This window comes from Equus asinus, chromosome 4, assembly GCF_041296235.1.
Source record: "Equus asinus isolate D_3611 breed Donkey chromosome 4, EquAss-T2T_v2, whole genome shotgun sequence".
Classification (NCBI taxonomy): domain Eukaryota; kingdom Metazoa; phylum Chordata; class Mammalia; order Perissodactyla; family Equidae; genus Equus; species Equus asinus.
The window spans coordinates 12,050,829-12,073,911 of record NC_091793.1 but is presented as its reverse complement, the minus strand read 5'-3'; the positions used below and the strand labels follow the sequence as shown (position 1 = coordinate 12,073,911).

At 53.8% G+C, this 23,083-nt stretch overlaps 1 protein-coding gene across 10 annotated transcripts in view; it reads left to right on the top strand.

The window, feature by feature from the left end:
• Window positions 1–21,084, top strand: part of SHANK3 (SH3 and multiple ankyrin repeat domains 3) — a 64,615-nt gene extending 43,531 nt beyond the window's left edge. For 4 of the 10 annotated variants that reach the window (XM_070506622.1, XM_070506624.1, XM_070506623.1 and 1 more), the window contains 4 exons: window positions 16,037–16,243; window positions 16,474–16,757; window positions 19,789–19,934; window positions 20,489–20,998. In XM_070506622.1, coding sequence (XP_070362723.1) covers window positions 16,037–16,243; window positions 16,474–16,757; window positions 19,789–19,934; window positions 20,489–20,983 — 1,132 coding nt within the window. In that variant the 3' untranslated portion in view covers window positions 20,984–20,998. Of the gene's footprint in view, window positions 1–6,274; window positions 6,997–7,420; window positions 9,962–14,906; window positions 14,984–16,036; window positions 16,244–16,473; window positions 16,758–19,788; window positions 19,935–20,488 lie in introns of those variants that run through there. The other 6 variants (XM_014864555.3, XM_070506629.1, XM_070506627.1 and 3 more) reach the window with 6 other exon arrangements.
• Window positions 21,085–23,083: the final 1,999 nt, after the last annotated feature.

Sequence of the window (23,083 nt, the reverse complement as noted above, 5' to 3'; positions counted from 1 at the left end):
TTCCTGTTAACCTTGGAAGGCAGAGTTCACAAAGCAGTGAGGGATTCTGGTCTTACTTAAAAGGCTTGTCTGATCTACCTTCTTCCAGTTAAGGATTCAAAGACAAGTAGGGGCTTGGGAAGCTCGTGGTGCCTCTCCTAAGTGGTCCAGGAAGGCTGCTCTCCAGCTCTTGTCATCCCAGGGGTTTGCTCTGGGGCCCTTTCCCCTTCTTGCCTCTTCCAACTCTTAGTTGAGTGTAAAAGCCCTTTTCCCAGCAGGGCAGTGTTGAAAATGCCCTTAGAGTGGGCATCATGGGTGTTGCCAGGGGTGTCCAGCTGGGATGAGCAGCTTGGGTCCTGGGCTTCTGCAGGACCAGACCCCTGAGGGTGGGGGTTCCCTGACCCAGCCTTGACTGGCCCCCATCTTCATCTCTGCTCCTCCTCCCTCTGTTCCTCTGTTTCCTTGGTCCCCATGAGCCTCGACCAGCCCCCGTCTTTGCTCTCTGCTCCTCCTCCCTCCATTCCTCTGTCCCCTTGGTCCCCATGAGAATTAAAGCCATTTGAAGTGGGCAGCACAGTGCAGGCCCTCAATAAACGTTTCCTGAATGGACGAATGAACGCAGCTACATGCAAGTGCCGTCTTTTGTGGTCTGAGGTCTAGGAGGTGGCTCAGGACAAGTCCCACAGAAGGACAGACACTTGGCTCTGATTTACTGGTTGTGAGCCCCCTGGTCAGGCCCAGGTGAGCCCAGGTTTTGTTGTTTGCTCTGCTGCCCCCATGGGGCAGCTGGGGCTGTTGCAGGGCAGGACGGAGGTGACTGCTCAGCTGGCACCTTCCAGCACACCTGTCTGAACTTGTCTTCGGCATCTCTCTGTCAGGGTGAGGCTCTCTTGTCCCAGGGTTGTGGGCCGTGCCAGGACCCTGTGTTTCTTGGACCTGGAGTGGAGGAGGTCAAGACCCGCAGTTCCAACCTTCCCATTCTGTCCCGCACGCCCACTGGAAAGTGAGCCTCTTTCCCTCAGTAGTTCCTGCAAAATTCCAGCCTCTGATTGGCTTCATGTGGGTTCCCTGCTTTCCCCTGAACCATCGCTGGGGTCAGGGAGATTCAGGGCTGTCATTGGCCAGACTTGAGTCATATGCTCTCCTAGCAGCTGAGGCATGGAGTCAGCCCACCTAGCAAACAGGTGCTGAGAGTGAGGGGAGGGTGGTTCTCCAAAGGAAAAGCAGGCAATGTTACCAGACAGCCTGAAATGACAGACGTCCCTTGTGACATGGCCCTCACCAACTTGAGCAACTTGCTTCATTCCCCGACATTGGCTTGCAGTCAGATGGCCCTGGATTTCAGCCCTCAGGAGGTCACATCTGAGCCCTATAGTCTTTGACAAGCCACTTACCCCCTGTGAACTTCAGTCCCTCCCCTGTGAAACATACAGCGTCACCTGTGAGGCACCGCGTGCAGGACTGTAGCACATTGCGTTCTGACGATGTGAGCAAGCTCTGTCTTTGCTGTCATTAGTGCCCAGGCCTTCAGCCAGGCCCCTCAGTTAACTCTTAGAGTTTTCATGGGAAAGTAAGAGGGCTCACTGCTATACCAGAAAATATCAGGTCATGTTGCGTCATCCTCTCAACCATTGTGTTCGATGGATAGTAATATAGTCTCCATTTTCCAGAGAATAAAACGGAGGTTCTGAAGAGATCTATTCCAGCCAGCAAGTGGTGGCATCTGTCTGACCCCAAGCCCCAGTAATTGTCCACCATAATCTGGAGCCTCTGTCATTAAATTCCTGGTGACAGACACTGGGATTATGCGCAGTAATCCCTCACACAGAAATTCTGTAGACTGACACCTTTATTTATCAGGTGTGTTGTAACAAACAGCACATATATTCTGAAGTCATTTGTACTGGAGCCACACATTGTCACCTGACGGGCACAACTAATTGGACCCCCTACCCGCCTGTCCTGGCCCATCTCCCTTCTGCACCCGTTCATGTTTCCTTCCTCTTGTGCTCTTTTCTTGCCCTTAGACCTGGGTGAAACCATGCCCTATGGGTCAGGCCCCACTGCCCACCTGAGACCCTTCACTTCTGGCTGCAGGCAGGGGCTGAGCAGGGGATGCTGTGGCCATGTCGAGTCAGCTCTCCATGTGGCCGGCAGTGGCTGTGGTGCCCATCGGGGCTGCTGGGCAGCTCTTGTTCTCCAGCCAGCAGTGGGTAAAGTCTGGTGCTCATTTCTCATTTAGTGATAAAACTGCTAACGATACTGTCTTTTAGAGAAATATCCAAAGTGTGGGAAGTTCTGATGTCTAGGTGGGGCTATTTCCTTCTCAGGACCATTCCTGGCAGAGGCCCCAGGGCAATTGCCATGGCCACTTAGAGGCTCACACCCCTGAACCTTGTCCCCTGGTCCCCCATGTGTTCCCTTGATTTCCCCTCCAGGCCTGCCCCTCTCCTCACTGGACTGACACTATAAGAAAAGAAATGCCCCTCTCTGCCCACCTTCCCCACTGATGGCTTAGTGTAGGCTCTGATGTCCTTTAGCCACAGGATACTCTGTGGCCTGCAATCTTTCTGGGCAAGTTAAGCCACCCCATATAGCATGGATTTGAAGCTTGGTAACTTGTGGAAATTATCGGTTCATCTGCACCAGAGCCACCTTTGACTTGTGGGTGGAAGCTGGAGGATGCAGCACCCATGTGCTGCAGGACCTTTGGCTTTTTGCAACATCGATCCCAGACCACCTACCTGCTTTATGCCTCGAGCTTCGGGTCTAGCCCTGGTAGACAGAACGTCTGTCTTCTCAGAACCCCATCACTGTCTCTGAGGTGCACATCTGCTCTGAACTCCATTTGTCTTTAAGGCCCCACAGTTGGATTTGAATCCCGCACGTGGTCTGAGGTCCACAGTTTTTCTGAGCCCCACAGCAACACTCAGTTCTGCGGTGGCTCTCAGCTTTATATTCTGTGTCCCTCACATCTACTTCTATAGAAAAAAAGTTCAAATAGCTTTGGAAACACAAAGTTATTTCTTTCGTGCAGTGCTTCTCGGTGCCTTCCATGTGCTGGGTGCTGTGGTCTCATACCTGTTAGGTTTAGACAGCTTCTTTAGTACATCAGTAATTAGTATCTCGGAGAAGATGCACGTTCCTATGAACCCTGCCCTAGTGACCTGCTGTGGCCCCTGTCCTGCTGACATGTTTGACAGGGATCTGGATAAAGCCCTGTGTGACTGCAGGTGCCTCAAGGCCAACAGGGCTTGCTTTTCTGACACCTGGACTGGCACCTGTTGTGTGCTGGCTGGTGCAGGGGCACTGGGGCCAGAATGTACTCTGTTCTTACAGGTCACACAAGGTTGGGGGCACATGCAGGTGTGTTCCTAAGAGACATGATCAGGGCTTCAGAAGCCCCGAACTCTGCTTGGGGAGCAGAAAGAGGTCACAGAGGAGGGGACATAGGGACATTTGGAGCATATCAAGGTTGGAGCCTTGAGTGGGTTTGGGCAGCGAGAAGTTAGGGGGGGCTAGAGTGAGACACCATGACCAGAGAGAGTGCACGATGAAGCTTACAAGCTTGTATCTAGTTTTGTATTCCTATTGAGGATTATTTCCCTTAATGAGGCTCCCAAAGTGCAAAAGGCCTGAGGCCCAGACCTGCCCACGTGAGTGCAGTGGCAGAAGTCCTGTGGCAGATGCCAGGGCCAGAGTTTGGTCTTTTTCTTGCCTGTAAAAACCCATGTGCCAGCAGGTAGTCAAGCCTGGGAGTGACACATCACATTATTTTTGTTTGATGACATTTTCAGTGCCTGTTGTGTTCCTGGCTTTGTGCTAGGTACCAGGAGTCAAGGAGAACAGTTAGGAAGTGAGGTGAAAGGTTCTGAGTGAGCCCACGAAAGGTATGGATCCAGAGGTGGCTGGGGATGAGGAGGAGGGCATGGGTTAATGTTAGCAGTTGATAACTTGTCAGCCATGGGGTGAAAAGATGGAGGAGCTGCCAGGTCCTGGTGGGGGAAGGACTAGGGGGAGGGGGGGCATTTTGGGGGACCCCAGAAGAGATCTGGAGCTCAGGAGAGACTGGCTGGGCTTCCCATGTGGTATTCTTGGGCACATCGGCCATAGTGAAGGGTGGCAGTAGATGACTGGCCCAGGACAAAGTGTGAACTAAGAGAGGAACCCGGGACGCCCATCTAGGAAGACAGGGATAGAGAAAAGTGTGCCTCAAAGGGAAACAGGTGGACAGGCCAGCAAGGGAATTCTGCTGACAGCCTTAGCCACTACAGGGGTAGGCAGATGAGGCCAGACCTCACTGGCTGAGGAGTCATGAGGAAGTGAGACAGTACAAGATCAGATGTTGGGGGCCATGGAGCCTTGCTGAGCCATCTTGAGGAAGGCTGCCATGGCATTTACGGGTGATGTTGCCTGGTGAGGTGCTGTGTGTTAGAGGGTGGGTTGCCCAGAAACCTTTTGGGAGGCTGCAGGTGTTTGATGTGGCCATGCCATGGTCAGAGCCTGGCTGGGGAGACACTCAGCTGAGAATGGTGATGGACAGTGATGGGTGTGCATAGGTGGGGCGGAAACATGGAACTCAACCATGGACACTGCTTGGGTTCCTACCCCGGGGATGATGTGGGCAGTTCCCTGTTCCCAAAGAGGAAGAGGCCATGGGCGCCACCCCCTCCGGCCACTTCCTGCTGTGCGCTGGGGCCTTGAGAGGACAGCTTTCCTTAGGCTTCCTGCCATCTCCGGCAAGCTTTGGGCAGCCTTAGGAGTGTGACTGGCCCTCTCCCCAGACTCCAGCCCAGTGGAACGTGGCCCCTCAGTCTCTCACTCAGGTGCCTCCTGGCACCAGCCTGAGTCTCTGGCAGGTGCCCAGTTCGCCGCATCCAGCACCTCTCCTGGGAGGGTCGTCCTGGGTGCCTCTGGAGCCAGGTTGCACTCATTCCAGCCTCCAGCTCAGCTCCTGCCAGGAAGGAAGGCTCCAGAGCCACCCAGACAGGCCTCCTGGAGCCCGGATGCTGCTCTGAGCTCAGGCCAAGCCTCTCCATTGCACTCCCCAGCACCCACCCTGTTCTCTCTGCCTTCACGGCTTATCTGTGTTCCCAACTCCTCAGTATGTGTCTATCACACCCGAGACTCCAGGTATACCTGACATGGCTCCACTGAAACTTAACCCTTGGGGTAGGGCCAGGCAGGGTTCCATCCTGAGATGCAGGTCCCCAAGCCACTGTAGCTGTTTGAGGGTCCTGGGGGGGTGCCTATCTTGGGCTCCTAGCCCAGTTCCACAGGCACTATTCCCTCAGCCTCTCCCTCAGCATTGCCCCCTTCTTCCTAGCAATCACCACCACCTAGGCACCCACCACCCCCTTGGGCATCTTCCCCGTCCCCTCCACTGCTGCCCCACTTTGCCCTGAAGGCCAGGTGGTGCCATGGAGGCCAGATGTGATGGTAGCAGGGAGGGTTTCTTCTGGTGGTTGGTACCTCTTCCCTGAGCCCACTCCAGATGTCCTTGGAGCCTCTCTTTTTCGGGGGGGGGGGGGGGGCGTGGTCTGGCTTCTTCAAGCAGCTCTGCTGTGGGTCTGAAAAATTGGGAGGAGGCAGTAGGGACAGAGGCTGAGGAGAGAGAGCCAGTGGAAGGCGATGGAAACAAAGTCAAGTGGGAGGGACAGAGCTGGATCTTCAGGAAGAGGCTGACCTTGCACAGGTGGGAAATGAAAAGACAAAACCTGCTGTAAGGGGAAGAAGGATGCTCGGATGCCCTGTGTGGTGTGGACTGGGTACCAGTCAGGATAGCACAGAGGTGGGCGGTGCTGGGGGATACTGAACCCAGAGGGAGGGGTCCGTAGCCCAGCCCAGGCAGGGGGAGGGGGAGGGAGGTGGGATGGCAGCTGGAGAGAGGCTGGTCAGACAGCAGAGAGCCCAAGGGGACACTACGCATCGCCAAGTGCCAGGTGTCTGCTGATCACTTGCCACACAGCATTCCATGTGGATGGGCACTGCTGTGGTCTGTGCTTCACAAACTAGAGAACAGGCCACACAGGCAGACCAGGAGCCCACCCAGATCTGCCCAAGTCGCCCTGCATTCCCCTCTCCAGCAGCTCCAGATTTGCTCCCTCCCATGGCGCCTGGGCCCACTGCACCAGAGTTCCTTCCTCACTGGGTTTCCAGCCAGGGGGTTCCTTGCACCTGGCTGCCCGTACTGTGGTCGTGACTGTGGGCTGTGCGCCTGCTGTGTGGGCCTGGGCCGCTAACACTCTCTCTCATTGCTCTCTCCTGCCCATCTGCATGTGGCTGCTCTGTCTAGCTGCGCGGTGGTCCCGAGCGCCGGCTGTGTAAGTGAGCATGCCCATCCCATGCCTCTCACTGTCCATGCGCTGCACCTGGCCACCTGGGTCTTTGCTCTGCTTCGCTTCGTGGGGCTTCGGTGCCACTGACAGCCCCCTGAGGCTTTTCCTGGCCACAACAGGGGATAGGGAAGGAAACAGAGGTGGGCGGTGGAGGGGATATGGGAGGAGTGGGTTTTCTCTGGAGGAGTCCCCCCAGGCAGGCCTCCTACCATGGCCATCCTGGGGAGGGGCTGAAGGTCTGGGGTCCTGTCAGGTGACGTTGGGAAGTGAGGCACCATCTGTGTGTGTGTGTGTATGTATGTATGTGTGTGTGTATGTCCGTGTCCACACAAATGTGCCACTGTGTCTGTGTCACGAGCAGGCCGCTGCCACTCCTGCTGCTGCATGTCTGTGACACATGTAGGCTCTATTGCTGCTGCTGTGTGCTGTCCTGCGCAGGGAGGCAGAGTGTCATGGGTGTGCCACTGCCTCACACCTGTCCTGCACGTGCTGCTGCTCTGTTCTGGCGTGAATGCTGCCTGGTGTCTGTCTCAAATGTCATGGACTTGTTCAGTTTTGTGCTGCCACCAGCCTTTATCACGACTCAGCCATCCCTGAAGCCAGCCCAGGCTTCTCTGGGTTTCCTCATGAGAGCAGGGCTGTGTGGGGAGTGGTGAGGGGTATTGCCAGTCTTACCCCCCAGGAGATGGGTGGATGGGGCAGTGCCCAGAGCCAGTGTCCAAGGCTGTCAGGGATGGGGCAGTCAGCCTTTGCCAGGACAGGCTGTCTTTCCTCTGGTGGGCTGCTCTTGGAGCCCATGGAGTGAAGGCGGCCACCGGTTTTACTCCTCATATTCCATTCAGTTTGGGGGGATCGCCCCCCCCCCCCCCGCCCCCGCCCCCGGCATCCGCAGGGCACTGGCTCGGACCCTGGGGGGGCACACAAAATGGCTGGAGTAACCATAGGATCCCATCCCTCTTTCTTCCTCTGGCCCTAAGGCTACCTCCACTAGCCCCAGCCCCCGGAAGTGAAGCGTCCTCCTGGCCGCAGGCCCCGCTCCCCTCTGCCCACCCCCACCTCACCTGGCGCCCCTCACCTGGCCTTGACCCCCTCTCCCTCCGCAGGCTCTTCAGCAGCCTCGGTGAGCTGAGCTCCATCTCAGCACAGCGCAGCCCTGGGGGCCCGGGCGGCGGGGCCTCCTACCCGGTGCGGCCCGGCGGCCGCTACCCTGTGGCGCGGCGCGCCCCGAGCCCAGTGAAGCCCGCGTCGCTGGAGCGGGTGGAGGGGCTGGGGGCGGGCGCGGGGGGCGCGGGGCGGCCCTTCGGCCTCACGCCTCCCACCATCCTCAAGTCGTCCAGCCTCTCCATCCCGCACGAGCCGAAGGAGGTGCGCTTTGTGGTGCGCAGCGTGAGCGCGCGCAGCCGCTCGCCCTCGCCGTCGCCGTTGCCCTCGCCAGCGCCTGGCCCCGGCCCCGGCCCCGGGGTCCCCGGCCCGCGCCGGCCCTTCCAGCAAAAGCCGCTGCAGCTCTGGAGCAAGTTCGACGTGGGCGACTGGCTGGAGAGCATCCACTTGGGCGAGCACCGCGACCGCTTCGAGGACCACGAGATCGAGGGCGCGCACCTGCCTGCGCTCACCAAGGACGACTTCGTGGAGTTGGGCGTCACGCGCGTGGGCCACCGCATGAACATCGAGCGCGCGCTCAGGCAGCTGGAAGGCAGCTGACGCCCCACCCTCACCCACGCCCCGGCCGCGCCCTGCCGGCAGGGCCCGCACCTCCACCCCCCCCCCCCCCCCCCACCCCGGGCCGCGGGCTCGGCCTGCCCCCAACAATGGCGCCCGGGCCAGGAATGTTGCATGAATCGTCCTGTTTGCTGTTGCTCGGAGACTTGCCCTGTACATTGCTTAGTGCCCTCCCCGGCCGGCGAGCCCCACCCAGCACACGGTCAGGAAGGGCGCGGGCCAGGGAGGCTGGAGCCAGAGGGGATTGGGGGTGGGGTGCTCCGGCCTGACCATCTCCCGCACAGCTCCTGGTGGCTGCTCTCCCAGAGTGGGGGGCCTAGTCCAGCATGCGAGGTCAGGACACACCTTGGTGACTCGGGGGGAGGGGGGAGACATTGGGGTTCTCCGTTGGGGGCCAAGGAGCCCCCGTTTTGCATATTTTAATCCGCTCTATATTTGGAACGAGAAAAGGAACAAATATCTCTGTCCTTAATAGCTTCCCTTCCTTTCCCCTCCAGTCCTCCCAGTGGTTCCGCTGCGGCTGCCCAGTCTTCCATCTCTGGCCCCTCACTGCCACTGCCACCCCACATGGGGCGGGGGACGCTCCAGCTGGTCTGGGGTTGGCCAGGGTCCTAGTAGCCCGCCCTGGGGCCCTGGCTCGGCCCCCTCCCCTCGCTGAGCTATAGTGTGCCCCACCGACCCTTCAGGTGCTGCTTGGAGGAGGGGCGGCAGGCAGCCAGTACTGCTGGGCACTAGCAAGGTCAGGTGGTCTGGGAGACCATTGTCCTGGGGGGGGGAGGGCAGGGCCCTAGCACCCGCCCCTAGCCATGTCCCTCACAGGGTCCCTCCCCAGGAGGGGTCTCGCCTCCTCCCCAGGATGTTTGGCAACTACAGCAGAGAAGCCTCCCTGCCTCAGACCCCAAAGTCTCCTGTTCCCGCCCTGTGTGTGTGCACACGTGCGAGTGTGTGAAACTCTGGGTGTGACTGAGTGCATGGGAGCCCTGTGTGTGCCTGATTGGAGAGTGGTCCTAAGTGGCCACTCGGAACTAGTGTAGGGGCTTTGGAAGCATGCACAGGGTGTGTGCGTGGGTGTGTGTCTGTGAAAGCACGCTGTCTCCACTTCCAAAGAAAGTCAGAGGCCATCCTGCACCCTGGGACCTGCTGTTTGCTCAGCCTATCCTTCCAGAGCCTCGTTTAGTCTGAGTGGGCCTCCTTGGTGAAGCCTTGCTGCCTGGGGAGGCCCCCAAGGGCCCTTGGAGGCGGTGCCGCCACCTATCTGGCTTCTGGGGGGATCATAAGGGGACCCCTAGAATCAGGCCACCGCAAGCCCTGGGGAGAGGCAAAGACCCCAGAGGGCACCCCAGCCCCCCTTACTGTGACTCCTCACACTCAGCAATGACCTGTGGGGTGGGGGGCCCTGGGACGTTTTTAAACCTAGGGTTTGGAGTCTGGACTAAGGTCCATCCACGTCACTCACAAGTTTCTGTTTATATTTCTAGCTTTTTTTAATAAAAAAAAAAAACCAGAAAACAGAAGTTTTCACAGCCCAGGGGCCTGGCACGCCGGTCTGTGCCCGCCCGCCCCACCCCAGCCCACCGGCCCCATTCCCTGGGCAGAGTCACACCCAGTAACCCCTTCACCAACAGACCAGGTCACACACACACAGCAGTCACTGTAATAGACTGCCACATACACTCTCAGTTTCACACTCACCTGTGGGTTTTTGTTTCTGTTCAATTTGGGTTTTTAACTTTACAGGGTCAGTTCCGCTTCACCCCTCCTTTTGTATGGAGTTCCATCCGGGGGATTTCACCCCCTGCTCCAGTCCTGAGGCCTCCTGACCCTGACGTTGTGATACACCCCACAGAGATCTATGTTTCTTATATTATTATTATTGATAATAATTATTATAATATTATTATGTAATAAATTTATAAGAAATGAAACCATTTCTCGGTTGCCTGCTTGAGGAGATATTGGGAGCACAAACTCTGCTGTCCCTTGGACAACTCACATAAACCTCCCCAGCTTTGACACAAACATTTGGCCATATGCACTGGTGACTCTCAGACCCGTCTCTGACCCAGTCTCTTTGCTGACCTCCATGCCCGGTGCCTGGCTTCTTGCATCTCTCCCAGAGTCCTGCTGGACCTCAGCCCATGCTTCCTGAGCTGGGAGCTTTCTAGCTCACTGAGTGACCCCTCCTGAGCTAGAAGTCCAGTTGTCCTCCATGGCCCCTGTTCCCTTTCTTCCCCAGTGTCCAGTTGTTTCTAAATTCTGCTGCTCCTGTCTTTGAACCCTCTCATGTCTATCCCTGCTTTCCTGCCCCTACAGCTGCTGCCCACATTCAGACCTTCCTTCTTCCCCCTGAGCTAACAGTCATGATGTGGCCAGTCCTGTGTGGCACCTGGTGGGGGGTTGCCAGCTCATGGGAAGGGCAGAGGCACCTCAGTGAATGGAAGAGGATGAACAGTGAGGTGAGTGGGTGGACACTTTCCTACTGAGTGGGCAAAGGAGACCCAGAGTGAGCAGTGAGATGGTGGAGACTACAGGGCCCAGGGCTAAGAGAGGGCCAGGGGCTGCAAACCTGTGATGTCAAACAAGCTGGACACTAGTCACCTGGTGGGGTTTCAGGAGGGGCAGTGGATTCAAGGCCTGGCCATGTGGGGTCAAGGAGGAGTGTGAATATGACACAATGACAAACGTAGACCTTGACTCAGGTTATCGCTGAGTCAGGGCTTGGGCAGTGGGAGATACCTCCAGGAAAGTGTGAAAATCCCGGAGGAAGTAGGAATGGTTGATACAGTGAAGCCTTGCGGGCAGAAGAGGGGTGGACTCAGATGTCTTCACCCAGAGGAGGTGAGGGAGGCAGAAGTGCTTTGAGAGAGCAAGTGAAGGTCTGGGTGGCTTCGTAGGGAATGGTGAAGGTCCTTGTGAGGCAGACGGTGACTGCTTGAATGTGGGACCTTGAGAGGCTCGCGGCTGTCTAGAAACTCCCACAATTTCAATTTTTTTGTTTCATTTTCAAGTTAGAAATTGTCATCATAGAGAAGGGGCCATGAAGGAAGTCAAGGAGTGGGCCCTGGAGGGTCCAAGTGTGGGGGCAGAGATGGGACCCTGACTTGCTCTGGGCCTGAGCACTGTGGCATCAGGGGTGGGTCTCCACTGAGCTGCACATGGAACTCCGGTCTCTCTGGGACTGGGGCCAGAGCTTGGGGGTAAGCACAGCTATTCAACGGCGGACAGGAAGAGCAAAGGCAGTGTGAGCCAGCTTTCCATGGAAATGTCATTGCCCACTCTGGCTCCCAAGGGGTCTGGGGGAGAAGATGAATATCCCTCCAGGTCAGAAGCCACCCTGTGCCTCAGAAGATGAGTCAGAACCTTCAAAGTCTTCACCAGATCAACCTGCGAGAGGGGGTGGAGAAATGGCAGAGGGAAATGCATCTGCAAGTCAGGGCTGAGTGAGCTGAAGCTTCCAAATGCTGAAAGGCAGAGACTTTCTCACTCAGGGCTGGGAACTCCCTTGAACCTTCTGCTCTCCTTATGACCTCAGAATGTTCCAGCTTTACCCTCACGGGGGGCCCTAAGCAACTCGCCAACATTGTCTCTGGAACCTGGAGCAGAGGCTGTAGCCCCAACTCTCCTTCACCACCAGCCACCCCCAAGGTCCTGTGTACAACTCTAGGGTGGGGCCTGGATGCTAAGGCTGGACAGACAGACAGCTGAGTTTTCTGCTCTGCAGAGGGCTATGCAGAAGAACAGAGGTTGGGGTGGGAGTGAGCAGGAATAGGAGAGATGAGATAGGAAGAGGAAGGAGCTGGTAGGAGCTGGATCAGGGTGAGAAAAAATGGGATGGGAGTTGGATTGCTCGGGTGAATGGGAGTGTGGATTCCAAAGTAAGCAGGAACAGGGAGAAGGGCTGGGGTAAGCTAGAGGGGCATGTGCGGTGTGGAGGGAATGGGAGGAGAGAAGAGGGAGGAGGAACCTGAGGTGGAGGGGATGGGGAGCCTCTTGTCTTGCTCCCTGCACTGGGAGCTCAACCTTGCCCTGAGTCAAGCCCCCATTAACCACTGGGACCCCGTTCTCTGGCCCCAGGGTCCTAACTGTCCTGTGCCTTCCCACCTCCCTCCCTCACACTTGGGAACAGCATGGAGAAGGCAAATGAAATTATTCTCTCTGTTGAGATGTTTGCTGCTTCCATTAGGTTTAATGGCAAAATTAAACCCAGGAGGGCCATGTGCCTAGTCCTCAACCCATTACTGTGGCTAGGGGGGCAGGTACTATGACAGACAGCCCTTCTAGAATCAGAGTCAAACAATAATTGTCTTCTAGAATCTAGACACTGGGTCTTCATAAGGGGTTACTGCATAACCTCTAAATGTTTTGAAAAGCTAGGTGCTACTTTTCATTTTGAAGTTTATATCTAACATTTTCATCATATGTTTAAATACTTTCCAAGTGTGACTTCCAGAAACTTGTACATATTAACATTTAAAATAAATGGTTAGATCATTCTGTTAAATGATTCTCATGGATCTAAATACCGTATCAATTTTATGCCTATCAAAATCCTGTTAAAACACCTGAATAATCTTTTCTTTAACAGTCCAAACTTCAATATCACTTCTTGAATTCTTGTTGCCATTTTTTGAACTATATTTCCAAAGTCTTTTTTGGTTACTTTATCAGGCACAATCTGACAGTTAAAATAAGTGAGTCCTCCTAACACTCAATAGGCAATTTGTAATCTGTTAGCACTCATGTTGGTGAAATAGGACCTTCTGATCTTCAGATAGAGGAAGCGAGAGCACCTGACATAAAGGTAAAGAAAAAAAAAAGACTTTGGATACTTACATAGGGGAGAAGAGTCCTCCCGAAGCTCAGGTAGAAGAAGCAAGTCTTTGTGACACTCAGGTATGGGAAGTAAGAGACCCATAGTCAAAGTGCCTGAGAGCCCTGACACTGACCTAGGGGAGACGAATCCTCCTTACACTCAGGTAGAGAGGAGGGAGACCTCCTGACCTGCAGGTAGCAGGGATAAAAATCTCATGACACTCAAACAGTTTATATTATTGAGGCCTGATTGCATTCATCTGGGGGAAATAAAACCTCTTGCTTGGCAGGAGGGGAAATAATGACATCAAAACTCAAGTAAGGGAGTTAAATCATCCTGCCACTCATTGGGGGGATAAGGCCTTGTCACTCCCTGGTAAACAAAGATGAGATGTCCTGGCCCAGCAACAGGAGAGACGTCTTCTGCCCTGCAGTGAAAGTAGATTTGGGGAAAATCATGTAGAGAAAGTGACAGCTTCTTGACAATCACATATGTGAGATGAGCTCTCTGGACACTCCTCTAGAGGAAATGAGATGTCCTGACAATTAGGTAGAAGAGACGGAAACACCTGGCACTCAGGTAGGGAAGGTAAGACCCTGTGACCCTCAGATAGGGGAGATGAGACATGCTTATACTAAAGTAGGGGAGATGAGACTATTGGCCATGTAGAGAGAAGAAATGGAAACTCCAGACATACGGCAGAAGAGATGAGGCAGATAGAGATGAGATCACCTGACAATCCAGCATGGCAGGTGAAAGCTCAGAGCACTCATATAGGTGAGATTCCCCCTCTTGACATTCTGATAGAGGATTTAAGACCTCTTGGTTCTCAGAGAAGATGTGACAAAGTGACACTCAGGTGGCAGAGATGAGGCGTTTGGCTCTGGCGTTGAAGAAAAGCGACGTCCTCACATTCAGGGAGAAGAGATGATAGCTCCCTGATACTTAGATAAGACACACGAGACCTACTGGATATTCAGCTGAGGGGGATGTGACCTCCTGAAAGTTATATGAGATGAGAGAGTATGACGTTCAGTAAGAGAAGATACTCAGGTAGGGGAATCAAGATCATGTGACAATCTGAAAACTAACACTCAGGAAGAGGACATGAGGTGTTCTGACACTCAGGTAGGAGAGGTGAGACCCTGTGACACTCATATAGGTGAGATGCAACCTCAGGGTGGATGACACTCAGGCTGGTTGAGACCTCACACTCAGGTAGAGGAGGTAAGACCTCCCTTCATGCAGGTAGAACTGTGACCTCCTCACACTCTCACAGGAGATGTGAAACTGTTTAATATTCAAGTATGTGAGGTGAGCATATGTCATACTCTGGGAGGTGAGATGCTGCCTCCTGACAACCAGAGGAAATACATCATGATATTCAGGTAACTCTGATGAGAATTCCTGACACTGAAGTATAGGGGACAACACCTTGTTGCACATAGGTCCCAGAAACCTGGAGACACTCAAGTAGAAAATATGAGAACTTGTGATAGCAGTGGACAAGAAGACGGGCTTTGTCGTCCTAAATTAGGGAAATTCAAAATGGCTCTTTGAAAAGTGTGCTAATACCATACACTTGGAAGAAGGAAAGACAGTTTGCCCCAAACAGTGTTAAGGATATTCGATCTTTTGAGCCTGGCTCCCTTTAACCACTGACACACTGCACCAGCTTGTCACAGAGGTGCTGAGCTGTCCCTCGATCCAGTTCGAATAGGGACTGTGGTTACAGCTCGCATGAGGGGCACACCCGTGAACCTCACAAAGCTAGAACCTCAGATGATGTGGACTTTGGAAGAGTAACTGGGAATGAAGATCCTGGCCTTGGGGCAGAGGGAGTGGGCTGCATATGAGCCCCCATCACCCCAGGGGTGGGGGAGCCTGTGCAGGAAGTCAGGAAGTCACTTCAGCTAGAACTAGTTAAACTAAAGGGCTCCTGCCTGGCCTGACTACTGGGGTGGGGGGGGGGGTGTGGAGGTCATCCTGCTGATTGGTCAGGAGGCTACAGAGCTTTGTGAGGTCACCCGGGTTCCAGGCCGTGCTGGGGCAGGAGTATGGTAGAGATGCTGCCAACTGCCGTTCTGCTGGTCTTGGCAGTGTCTGTGGTGGCCAATGATAACATCACGTGTGAGTAAGTGTCAAGGATGCTTTGCCACTGTGTGTGTGTGGGTGTCTTCTGAATAGCAGGCCCCATCCAGACTTCCTTTGTCCAGGGCTAGGGAGGAGGCCAAGCTTGGGCCTTAGCAGTCACCTGAGTGTCACAGCTCCTGTGACCCACATCCCCAACTCAGACCCTCCTTGCTCCCAGCATCATCAACCCAGAGCCCCCAGGGCCCCAGCTGTCCATAGTTTCCTGCTGGGACAGACCCCTCAGCTCCTAGGGCTCCCATAGCACAGAGATCTGTGCCACCTCCTCACCCAGTGACTGACCTCACTGCCTCTTGAACATCAAGTCTTGCTTCTCAGGAGTCCCTGTCCTCCCACAGATACTGAGATGCACCAACCTGTGGCTGACCCCAAAGGTCCCAGTGTATTGTCATGCCATAACCTTAGGACCTCCACTCCACCTGTAGACTCCCACAGCCCCCAAGGTACCCCACAGTGCCAACACCTCCCGTACTATTATGGCCTCTCACCAGCAACACAGTTCCCAGACTTCCACATCTGGACCCCCACTGCTCCCAGTGCACCTCCCCACACTTGGGGGCCACTGTATCTGCCTGTGGCTACTCTTTCTCCTCCTGTCACTGTCCAACCCAACCCTGCAGCCCCAAGACCCCGTGGCTTTTCCCTGAGTCTCCCACCCAAGGCTGGCTCTGAAGACCTCAGGCCATTACATCCCTCTACCCCCACCTTTAGACTCCCCCTCTGCCCAGGGATCTCTCGTACATCTAGGGCTCTTACAGTCTGTCCTAGCTGCCTGGGCTCCCTCTTTCACCACTTTGTGACTGCATCCACAAGACCCAAGAAATCATACCCCTCGAAACCATTTCCTAGAGCCTGGGGCTTCCTGCCTCATCACAGCCCCACAGCACTACTCCTTAGCAAATCCTCTTTGATCCCACACACTCCAGGCTGCCTCTACTTTTACCAACCCCATATCCCTGCCTCCCCCAGGTGTGGCGGTACAAGGACAGGCTGTGCCTATTCCTGATTTTGAACTGTGCCCGTGATCTCTCCTCAGTGGTCCCTGTGGGTTACGATTCAGGCAGAACCTACAAGGGACCCTCCGCATCATCGGAGGGCAGGACGCGGCACTTGGAGCCTGGCCCTGGATGGTCAGCCTCCAAGTCTTCACTTACCACAACAAGCGGAGGTATCATGCCTGCGGAGGCACATTGCTGAACTCCCACTGGCTGGTGACAGCTGCTCACTGCTTCAGGACCAAAAAGTATGTGTGGGAGCACGTGAGGGAGGTCTTCAGAAAGGCTCTTCTCAGAAAGGGACCTTCTCCAGGGGGTCTCTGTGCAGTCTCTCTGGGGCTCTGGGCCTCGTGGTGGGCAGACCATGAGTGGGTTGACCCAGATCCCTGCTGGGGGAGGGCTCTGAGGGTCACAGTCACCAGAGGCTTGTGTCCAGCCAGTCCACAGTGAGAATGACCTGGCTTACCTCTGCCCACAGAAAAGCATATGACTGGAGACTGATTTTTGGAGCAAGGGAAATTCAATATGGCAGCAATAAGCCAGTGAAGCCACCTCTGCAGGAGAGACGTGTTGAGAAAATCATCATTCATGAAAATTACTCCCCTCGTTCAGAGGCAAACGACATTGCTCTCTTGAAGATCACCCCTCCCGTTCCCTGTGGGCACTTCATTGGACCGGGCTGCCTGCCCCAATTTAAGGCAGGCCCACCTAGAGTTCCTCAGACCTGCTGGGTGGCTGGCTGGGGATTCTTAAAAGAGAATGGTGAGTATGGGAGGGGCTCCCAAGGGGGGACTCTGCTGGTCATTCTCTTGGTGGTCTTTGAGGTGAGGGGTAATATGTTGATGCCTAGTTGAGCAACTCAGTCCTCATCATGGTGCTGTGAGTAGGGCCTGTCCTTTTATAGCTGGAGAAACTGAGAGAGTTGAGTTCTCTGTCCAAGGCCACACAACTGGTGACTAGTGTGGCCCTCTAAGGGCAGACTGAGCAGCGGCAGGCAGAGGGAGAACCTTGGCATTTTTAGAATGGGGTCAAGGCTGTGTCTGCATTTGGGGCCTGGAGCCCCAGGTGCCGCATTCTGAAAATGGGGAGCATACGCTGAACCAGCACTTGGAGAAGAGCTCTAGGTGGGGTTTTGTGGCTGTGAGACAGTCCCTTTCCCTCTCTGGGCCTCAGTTTCCCCACCGTGAATGGAAGAGTCAGATCGCATTGTCTCTAAGCTCTGAGGTTCCCAAGCCCAGCCCTCCTGCTTCTAGTGCCATCTCTGCTCCCCGTCCTCGGCAGTCACAGCACCAAAATCCATCCTACCCTTTGGAGTTACTTCAAATTTTCTCTGTAGACTGGGGCTGTCTGTGGGTCAGCAATGGGCAGCAAGGTTTTGCCACTAGGGCAAGACGAAGTCAGATGGCTCTCTGGCTGTGAGCTATCCTTTCAGCTTTCCATAGGTGGTCGTGTGAATTTTTACGCAGTCACATGAGGGGGTGTGAAGATATGGTTGAAGTTAACTTAGCTCTCAGTCTCGTCTGTTCCTTGATAATGGATTCAAGGCAGTTCAGTCATTTGGAGTTTAAAACTCAGCCTTTTTTGGTAACAAAAAAGTCAGTAATTTCTGGGTTCTTCCCTTAACTTTTCTTCCCCTCTCTCAAAGGTCGATCTAAGTTTCTGATAAGGTTGCCACCACTACTGTCCCTCAGGGAAGGGCATCTCCTCCCGGATGTCCTTGCTTTCACTGGCCTTTGCTGACCCACGACCTTCCCTCCCTGGCCTGGGGTGTCAGGCTCTGTCAGGCTGTTGATGTCCATGGCTCTTCCATGGCCTCTAGAGCCAGCACGCATGTTCTGTCCCCCCCAATCCTGCCCTGCTCTGCCCACCCGTCTGACCATGTCCACAGCTTTTGGGGGTTCTTGCAGTTTCTGGGAGGCTGATCTCAGGTTTCCCATCTAGATGACCCACCCCCATCCCCACCTTTGCTATCCTACTGCTCAGGAGGATTGTAGGCTCCCAGCTACACCCCGGACATCATGCGAAACCTCTTTTGTTCCAGAATGCCCCTAAACTTGATGGGATTTCTATCATTTATTTGCAAACACGTCCCCGACCCCTAAGGCCAAGTTTTAAAGAAATCCCCAGGCTTCAAACTCCTGTGACAGTCCTTCAGACCTGCCTTTTCTACTTCTTCCTTGAACTCACATGCTTTGGGGCCAGAAGAACGCTTCTAGGGGAGTCCTCCTCCTTTTCCACTGACCTTTGAGTTCCTGCACGGTTCTTAGCGTTTGTCATGTAAAGCCAAGGTGTTGGGATTGAGAAAACCCTTTTCTATTTCAGGGCACCTGGCTCTTAACAATGAAACTCATGGCTTTCAAGACCATAGGTTCTGCAACAGACTGAACAGGTCACTTTCATGGCTGACAAGCCAGGCTTGTTGTTGCTGTTATTTCAGGTCACCCCCACCTCAAGGGCAGTGCATGTACAAAACTCTCACCACTGCTTGGGTGGTGAGGAATTGGGGGCTAGTGAGACTGGAGACAGAATCAGGGCCCCGCACACATGCACCTGGCACCCATCGCCCGGTGCCTGCTGTGCGCCTGGCCCTACCCACAGTGCTCCGTGTGCTCCTCTCTCCCATGTGGCCTGCAGAGTCATGTTCCAGGTCTGCCCCTCCGTCAGGTCTGATCCATCAACTCCCCATCGGTACTGCAGACGGTGTTCCCACCCACCCACCAGGCTTGGCTGGGCTGTGGGTGCTGCTATGCTCGGGATCCTTCTGTCTGTGGGACTACTTGGTGAAGAGGAGACAGTTGCATTGATTCTCAGGCTCTAAGTCAGATGCAAGGTTGGCTGCTCAAGCTACATACAGTCTGGGCTGGGCCTTTCTTAACCCAAAGGTCATGATAGGGCGTCTGGGGCTGTAAAGGAAGCTCTGACTTGGTTTCAGAGGTCATTTCAACCACCCATGCCTCTGACAGGTGTGCCTGTGTGTGGAGGCACCGCCACAGCCTTCTCTTTCTGTAGTCCCCTCAAAACAGATACGAGGCACACAGGGAGGGACTCATCAGCCCAACTCCAGCGGATCCTGTCCACAACTGAGCAGAGGGGTCCTGATGGGGGATAGAAAGCAGAGAGGGTGACTTACCCCAGACTATGGGGAATGAAAGGGGTCTCCTGGACTTGAGTCTAGAGAGGGAAACCTGGGTCCAAATCCAAGCCACGCCATATCCTACTGTGACTATGGGCAGGTGGTGTTCCAGTCTCCTGAGTGCAGAAAAGGGGGTAACGGTACCTAACCCATGAGGTTGCTGAGGAGTAAATGAGAGGATGCCTGTGTGATCCTAGTGAGTGCTCAACACATCCAAGTTACAAGTGTTAACATCACACTGGCCTCCATGGTCCATCATCTACGGTTAACATACAGATCTCTCATAGTCCCTCATCTACCATCAACATACACATTTCTCACAGTCCCTCATCTGCCATTAACACACACATCTCTCATAGTCTATCATCTACTATTAACTTACACATCTCTCCAGCTGCATCTGCCATTGTCCCTGCACTTCCACTCTTTCTTCTTCTCTCCCGCTCTCCTCCACCTCCATCTCCCATCTTTTGTCTGCTTTTTCAGTTGTGTATTTTCTTCCCTCCAGGGGTGTATAAGGAGAGGCCAGGGCATTGACTTTCATGGATCTTAGTTTAGATAGAGCATCACAGGATGATGGGGGTTCAGTGGAGGGAGGAGGGAGGACTTTCCCAGAAGATATCTTCCATGATCACTGACCACTGAGTCGCCTGGCTGTAGCCCGCAAGACATCACCTATACTGCAGGAGGCGCCTGTGGAGCTCATCGACCTCGACTTATGTAACTCGACCCAGTGGTACAATGGGCGCATTCGTTCAACCAATGTGTGTGCAGGGTATCCTCAAGGCAAGATTGACACCTGCCAGGTAACTTTCCTCTGGGGGCCCAGGCCCCTGTGGACACCTCTCTCTTGGATTCCTGAGCTCCACTATCTCCAGGGCCCTGCTCTAGTGACCCCTTCCCTGGTCCCGTTTTCTAGCATCTGCAGTCACAGTGAGGATGGGAGATGATACTCACTGGCTGTCCCTACAAAGAACCAATCACCAAATTTAGAACTTTATCCCACCCTAACACAGAGATCATATCACCCAAATACTGCCCCTGAAGAGAATGTTTACCTCTCTTCACCAGAATACAAAACATCCAAATCCACTTGTACCCACATGCTCATGTAAAGCCACATGCATGAACACATGGGTCCGCTCATCTTCCCTCCTCACTGCAAGGAAACCCGTGACAATCCACACACTTTTTGTATCCCAACTGAAGCTGCTGGCACCATCTCAAACTTCACCACCACCACTGTTTATGGCAGCAGGAAACCATGTGACTGCAGGAATTGTCCTCTCAGAAGCTGTGGCCCTTCTGGGCAGGGGAAAATGCCTCAGGCAGAGAGTGACTTCTGTGTCCTTCTGGGCAGGGGGACAGCGGCGGGCCTCTCATGTGCAGAGACAGCATGGAAAACGCCTATGTGGTCGTGGGAGTCACGAGCTGGGGGGTAGGCTGTGCCCGTGCTAAGCGCCCTGGAGTCTACACGGCTACCTGGCCCTATCTGAATTGGATTGCTTCCAAGATCGGTTCTAACGCCTTGCACATGATTCAACTGGGCACCCCTCCCCCTCCTACTACTCAAGCACTCCCGGCTAGACTCCCCTCTATTCAACCTATTCACCCTCTTTGGTCCTTCCAACGCCCTCCTCAACCACCTCCCCCTGGATCACCTGCACCCAAACCCCAACCCCCAGCCCCACCTCCACCCCCACACCAAACTTCCACCAAACCTCCTCAAGCACTTTCTTTTGCCAAGCGACTACAGCAACTCATAGAGGACTTGAAGGGGAAGTCCTTTTCGAATGCAAAGCGCTATTATGAAATGGAGACCACAGACCTCCCAGAACTGACCGCTGCCTCCTGATCTAACCCCATTCTCAACAGACCCAGTGAACCCTTCCCTCTTGAGGGAGAAAAAAAAAAAAGATGAAATAAATAAATAAATAAATAAATAAATAAATATATATATACACACACACATGAAGACATGCTCTCTGGACTTCTTCCTATCTGCCCTCCCCAGTCCAGTCCAAACCCTCTCCCACCAAATCTACCTTCCCTTCTTCACCCTCCAACAAGGTGGAATTACTTGCACATTAATGTCAATTGTTTTTTTAAATCTTGATTTTTAAAACTGGAACAGGGTGACGTCTGGCTGTAGGTCAGATATGGTCCTTATTTCACACTTAATTGTCTCTGTATATCAATCAAGGTGGGCCGACTCCAGGAGCAGCTCCTGTGAGATGAACTGACTGGGAAGGAAGGAGTGTGGGTCCAAGTCTATTGAGGCCATGCTCTCCAGGTGGTATGAGGATTCAGACCCATGAGAGGATGCTATATGGAAGGCTGGGTTCCAAGAACACAAAGGATAATAGGTGACTGGGCAGCCAAAACAACAAATGTCCACCAGAAAACACAATTTTGCTTGTGACTCTGGTGGCAAATTGAACATTTCCCATTCAAGTTCATTACTGGCCTGTGGCTAAGCCCTGTTAGTTCCTAGACTCAAGCAAATTAGAAAATTTATTTGCCAAAGCTTTCCAGGAATAGCAATGGAGGGTACTTTTTGGATGCCTCTGAGTGAGCTTATAATGACTTTCTTACCATTTAAGCTCTTCCATTGCACGAAACAGAAACCAATTTGAGACATTTAAGTGCGGAGGGGAAGTTTATGTATAAAAAGGATATGAAGATGTCACAGAGAACCAATAGGAAGGCCAGCTGAACAGACACCCAAGAATGATGAGGAGCCTAGCAAGGAATGACACTAGTCTGAAGTTTTTGTGGGGTGGCTGCCTGATACTCAGTCTACATGGCCAACGCACCCCACCCCACCCGAGGTGGGAGTCTGCCCTCAACCAGAATTGCTCACATCCGTTTGCAAATTCCTGGGAAAGAAATCCAGTTGTGTTCAGGTTAACTGCCCACTCTGGTCAGGGTGCAAACCAAACTTCACTGCTGCATTAACCCCTTGTGTGATTAAAGATGGCAGGCCTCAGAGAGAAAACATCCTGGCTCCTGGCTAAGCAGTTGCTGCAATGTGCATCTGCTCTCATATCTGTTCACCAAACTGCTCGTGCGTGTGTCAAATGCAAGATGATCCTGTGCTCTAGTTGCGAAGACAGATGGCAGAGAGAGTGCAGGAACATGTGGGAGGAACCCTGGGGGAGAAAGCCTGAGGGACCAGTCCTTTTCCTGCTGGGGCTGGAACATGGACTGATGAAGCAGCCATGAGTCTTCATTTTTGGGATTCATTGGTTTGTCTGGGTTCAGCCAAATCCCCTGCTCTCATCATCAGCTACGTGGCCTTGGGAAGATGGACAGAGGGCTGTGTGACGATGAAATGAGGAGAGATGAGAAGCATTCAGAGCAGAGCTTGACACACTGTAAATGCCAAGAAATGTGGGCTGTTATTTAGAGCCAACTGGTGATGAGATGCTCGTGGATAACCTTGTACTTATCTGTAAGGGGCACTTTGGTGCACACTGTTTGTCCACTTATGACCCCTGAAATGCTTAGGCCACAGAGGAGGGCTTGCATATTGGTCTGAGTGGCCCACAGCTCTGTAGTGTAGCAACGTTTGATTACATTAAAAAACCAAATTCTATCTGCCTTGCTAAGAGCTAGTGTTGTTAAAGTTGGAGGTGGCTTGATTATTCATTTTGTTCGCTTTGGTCTGTCTCTTCTAAAGCCTGTTTTTTAATCTCCCTACTGGGTATATAATCTTTGTGCCCTGGTGCCAGACGTTAGTCATCCTTTAGACACTGAACAAAACTCAGTGTCCTGGTCATAGAGCACAACAGAAGCCAAGTTACAGGGCACCATGGTCCCAAGAACAGAAATAGTAATGGCAGCAGCTCAGGACTTGCCCTCACCCTCATCCTGGCTGGGCAGTTCTGAACCCCAGGCCAGAGCCAAGTGGGCTTGCAGGTGGGAGTAGTGGGTTAAGTAAGGCATGCTAGGC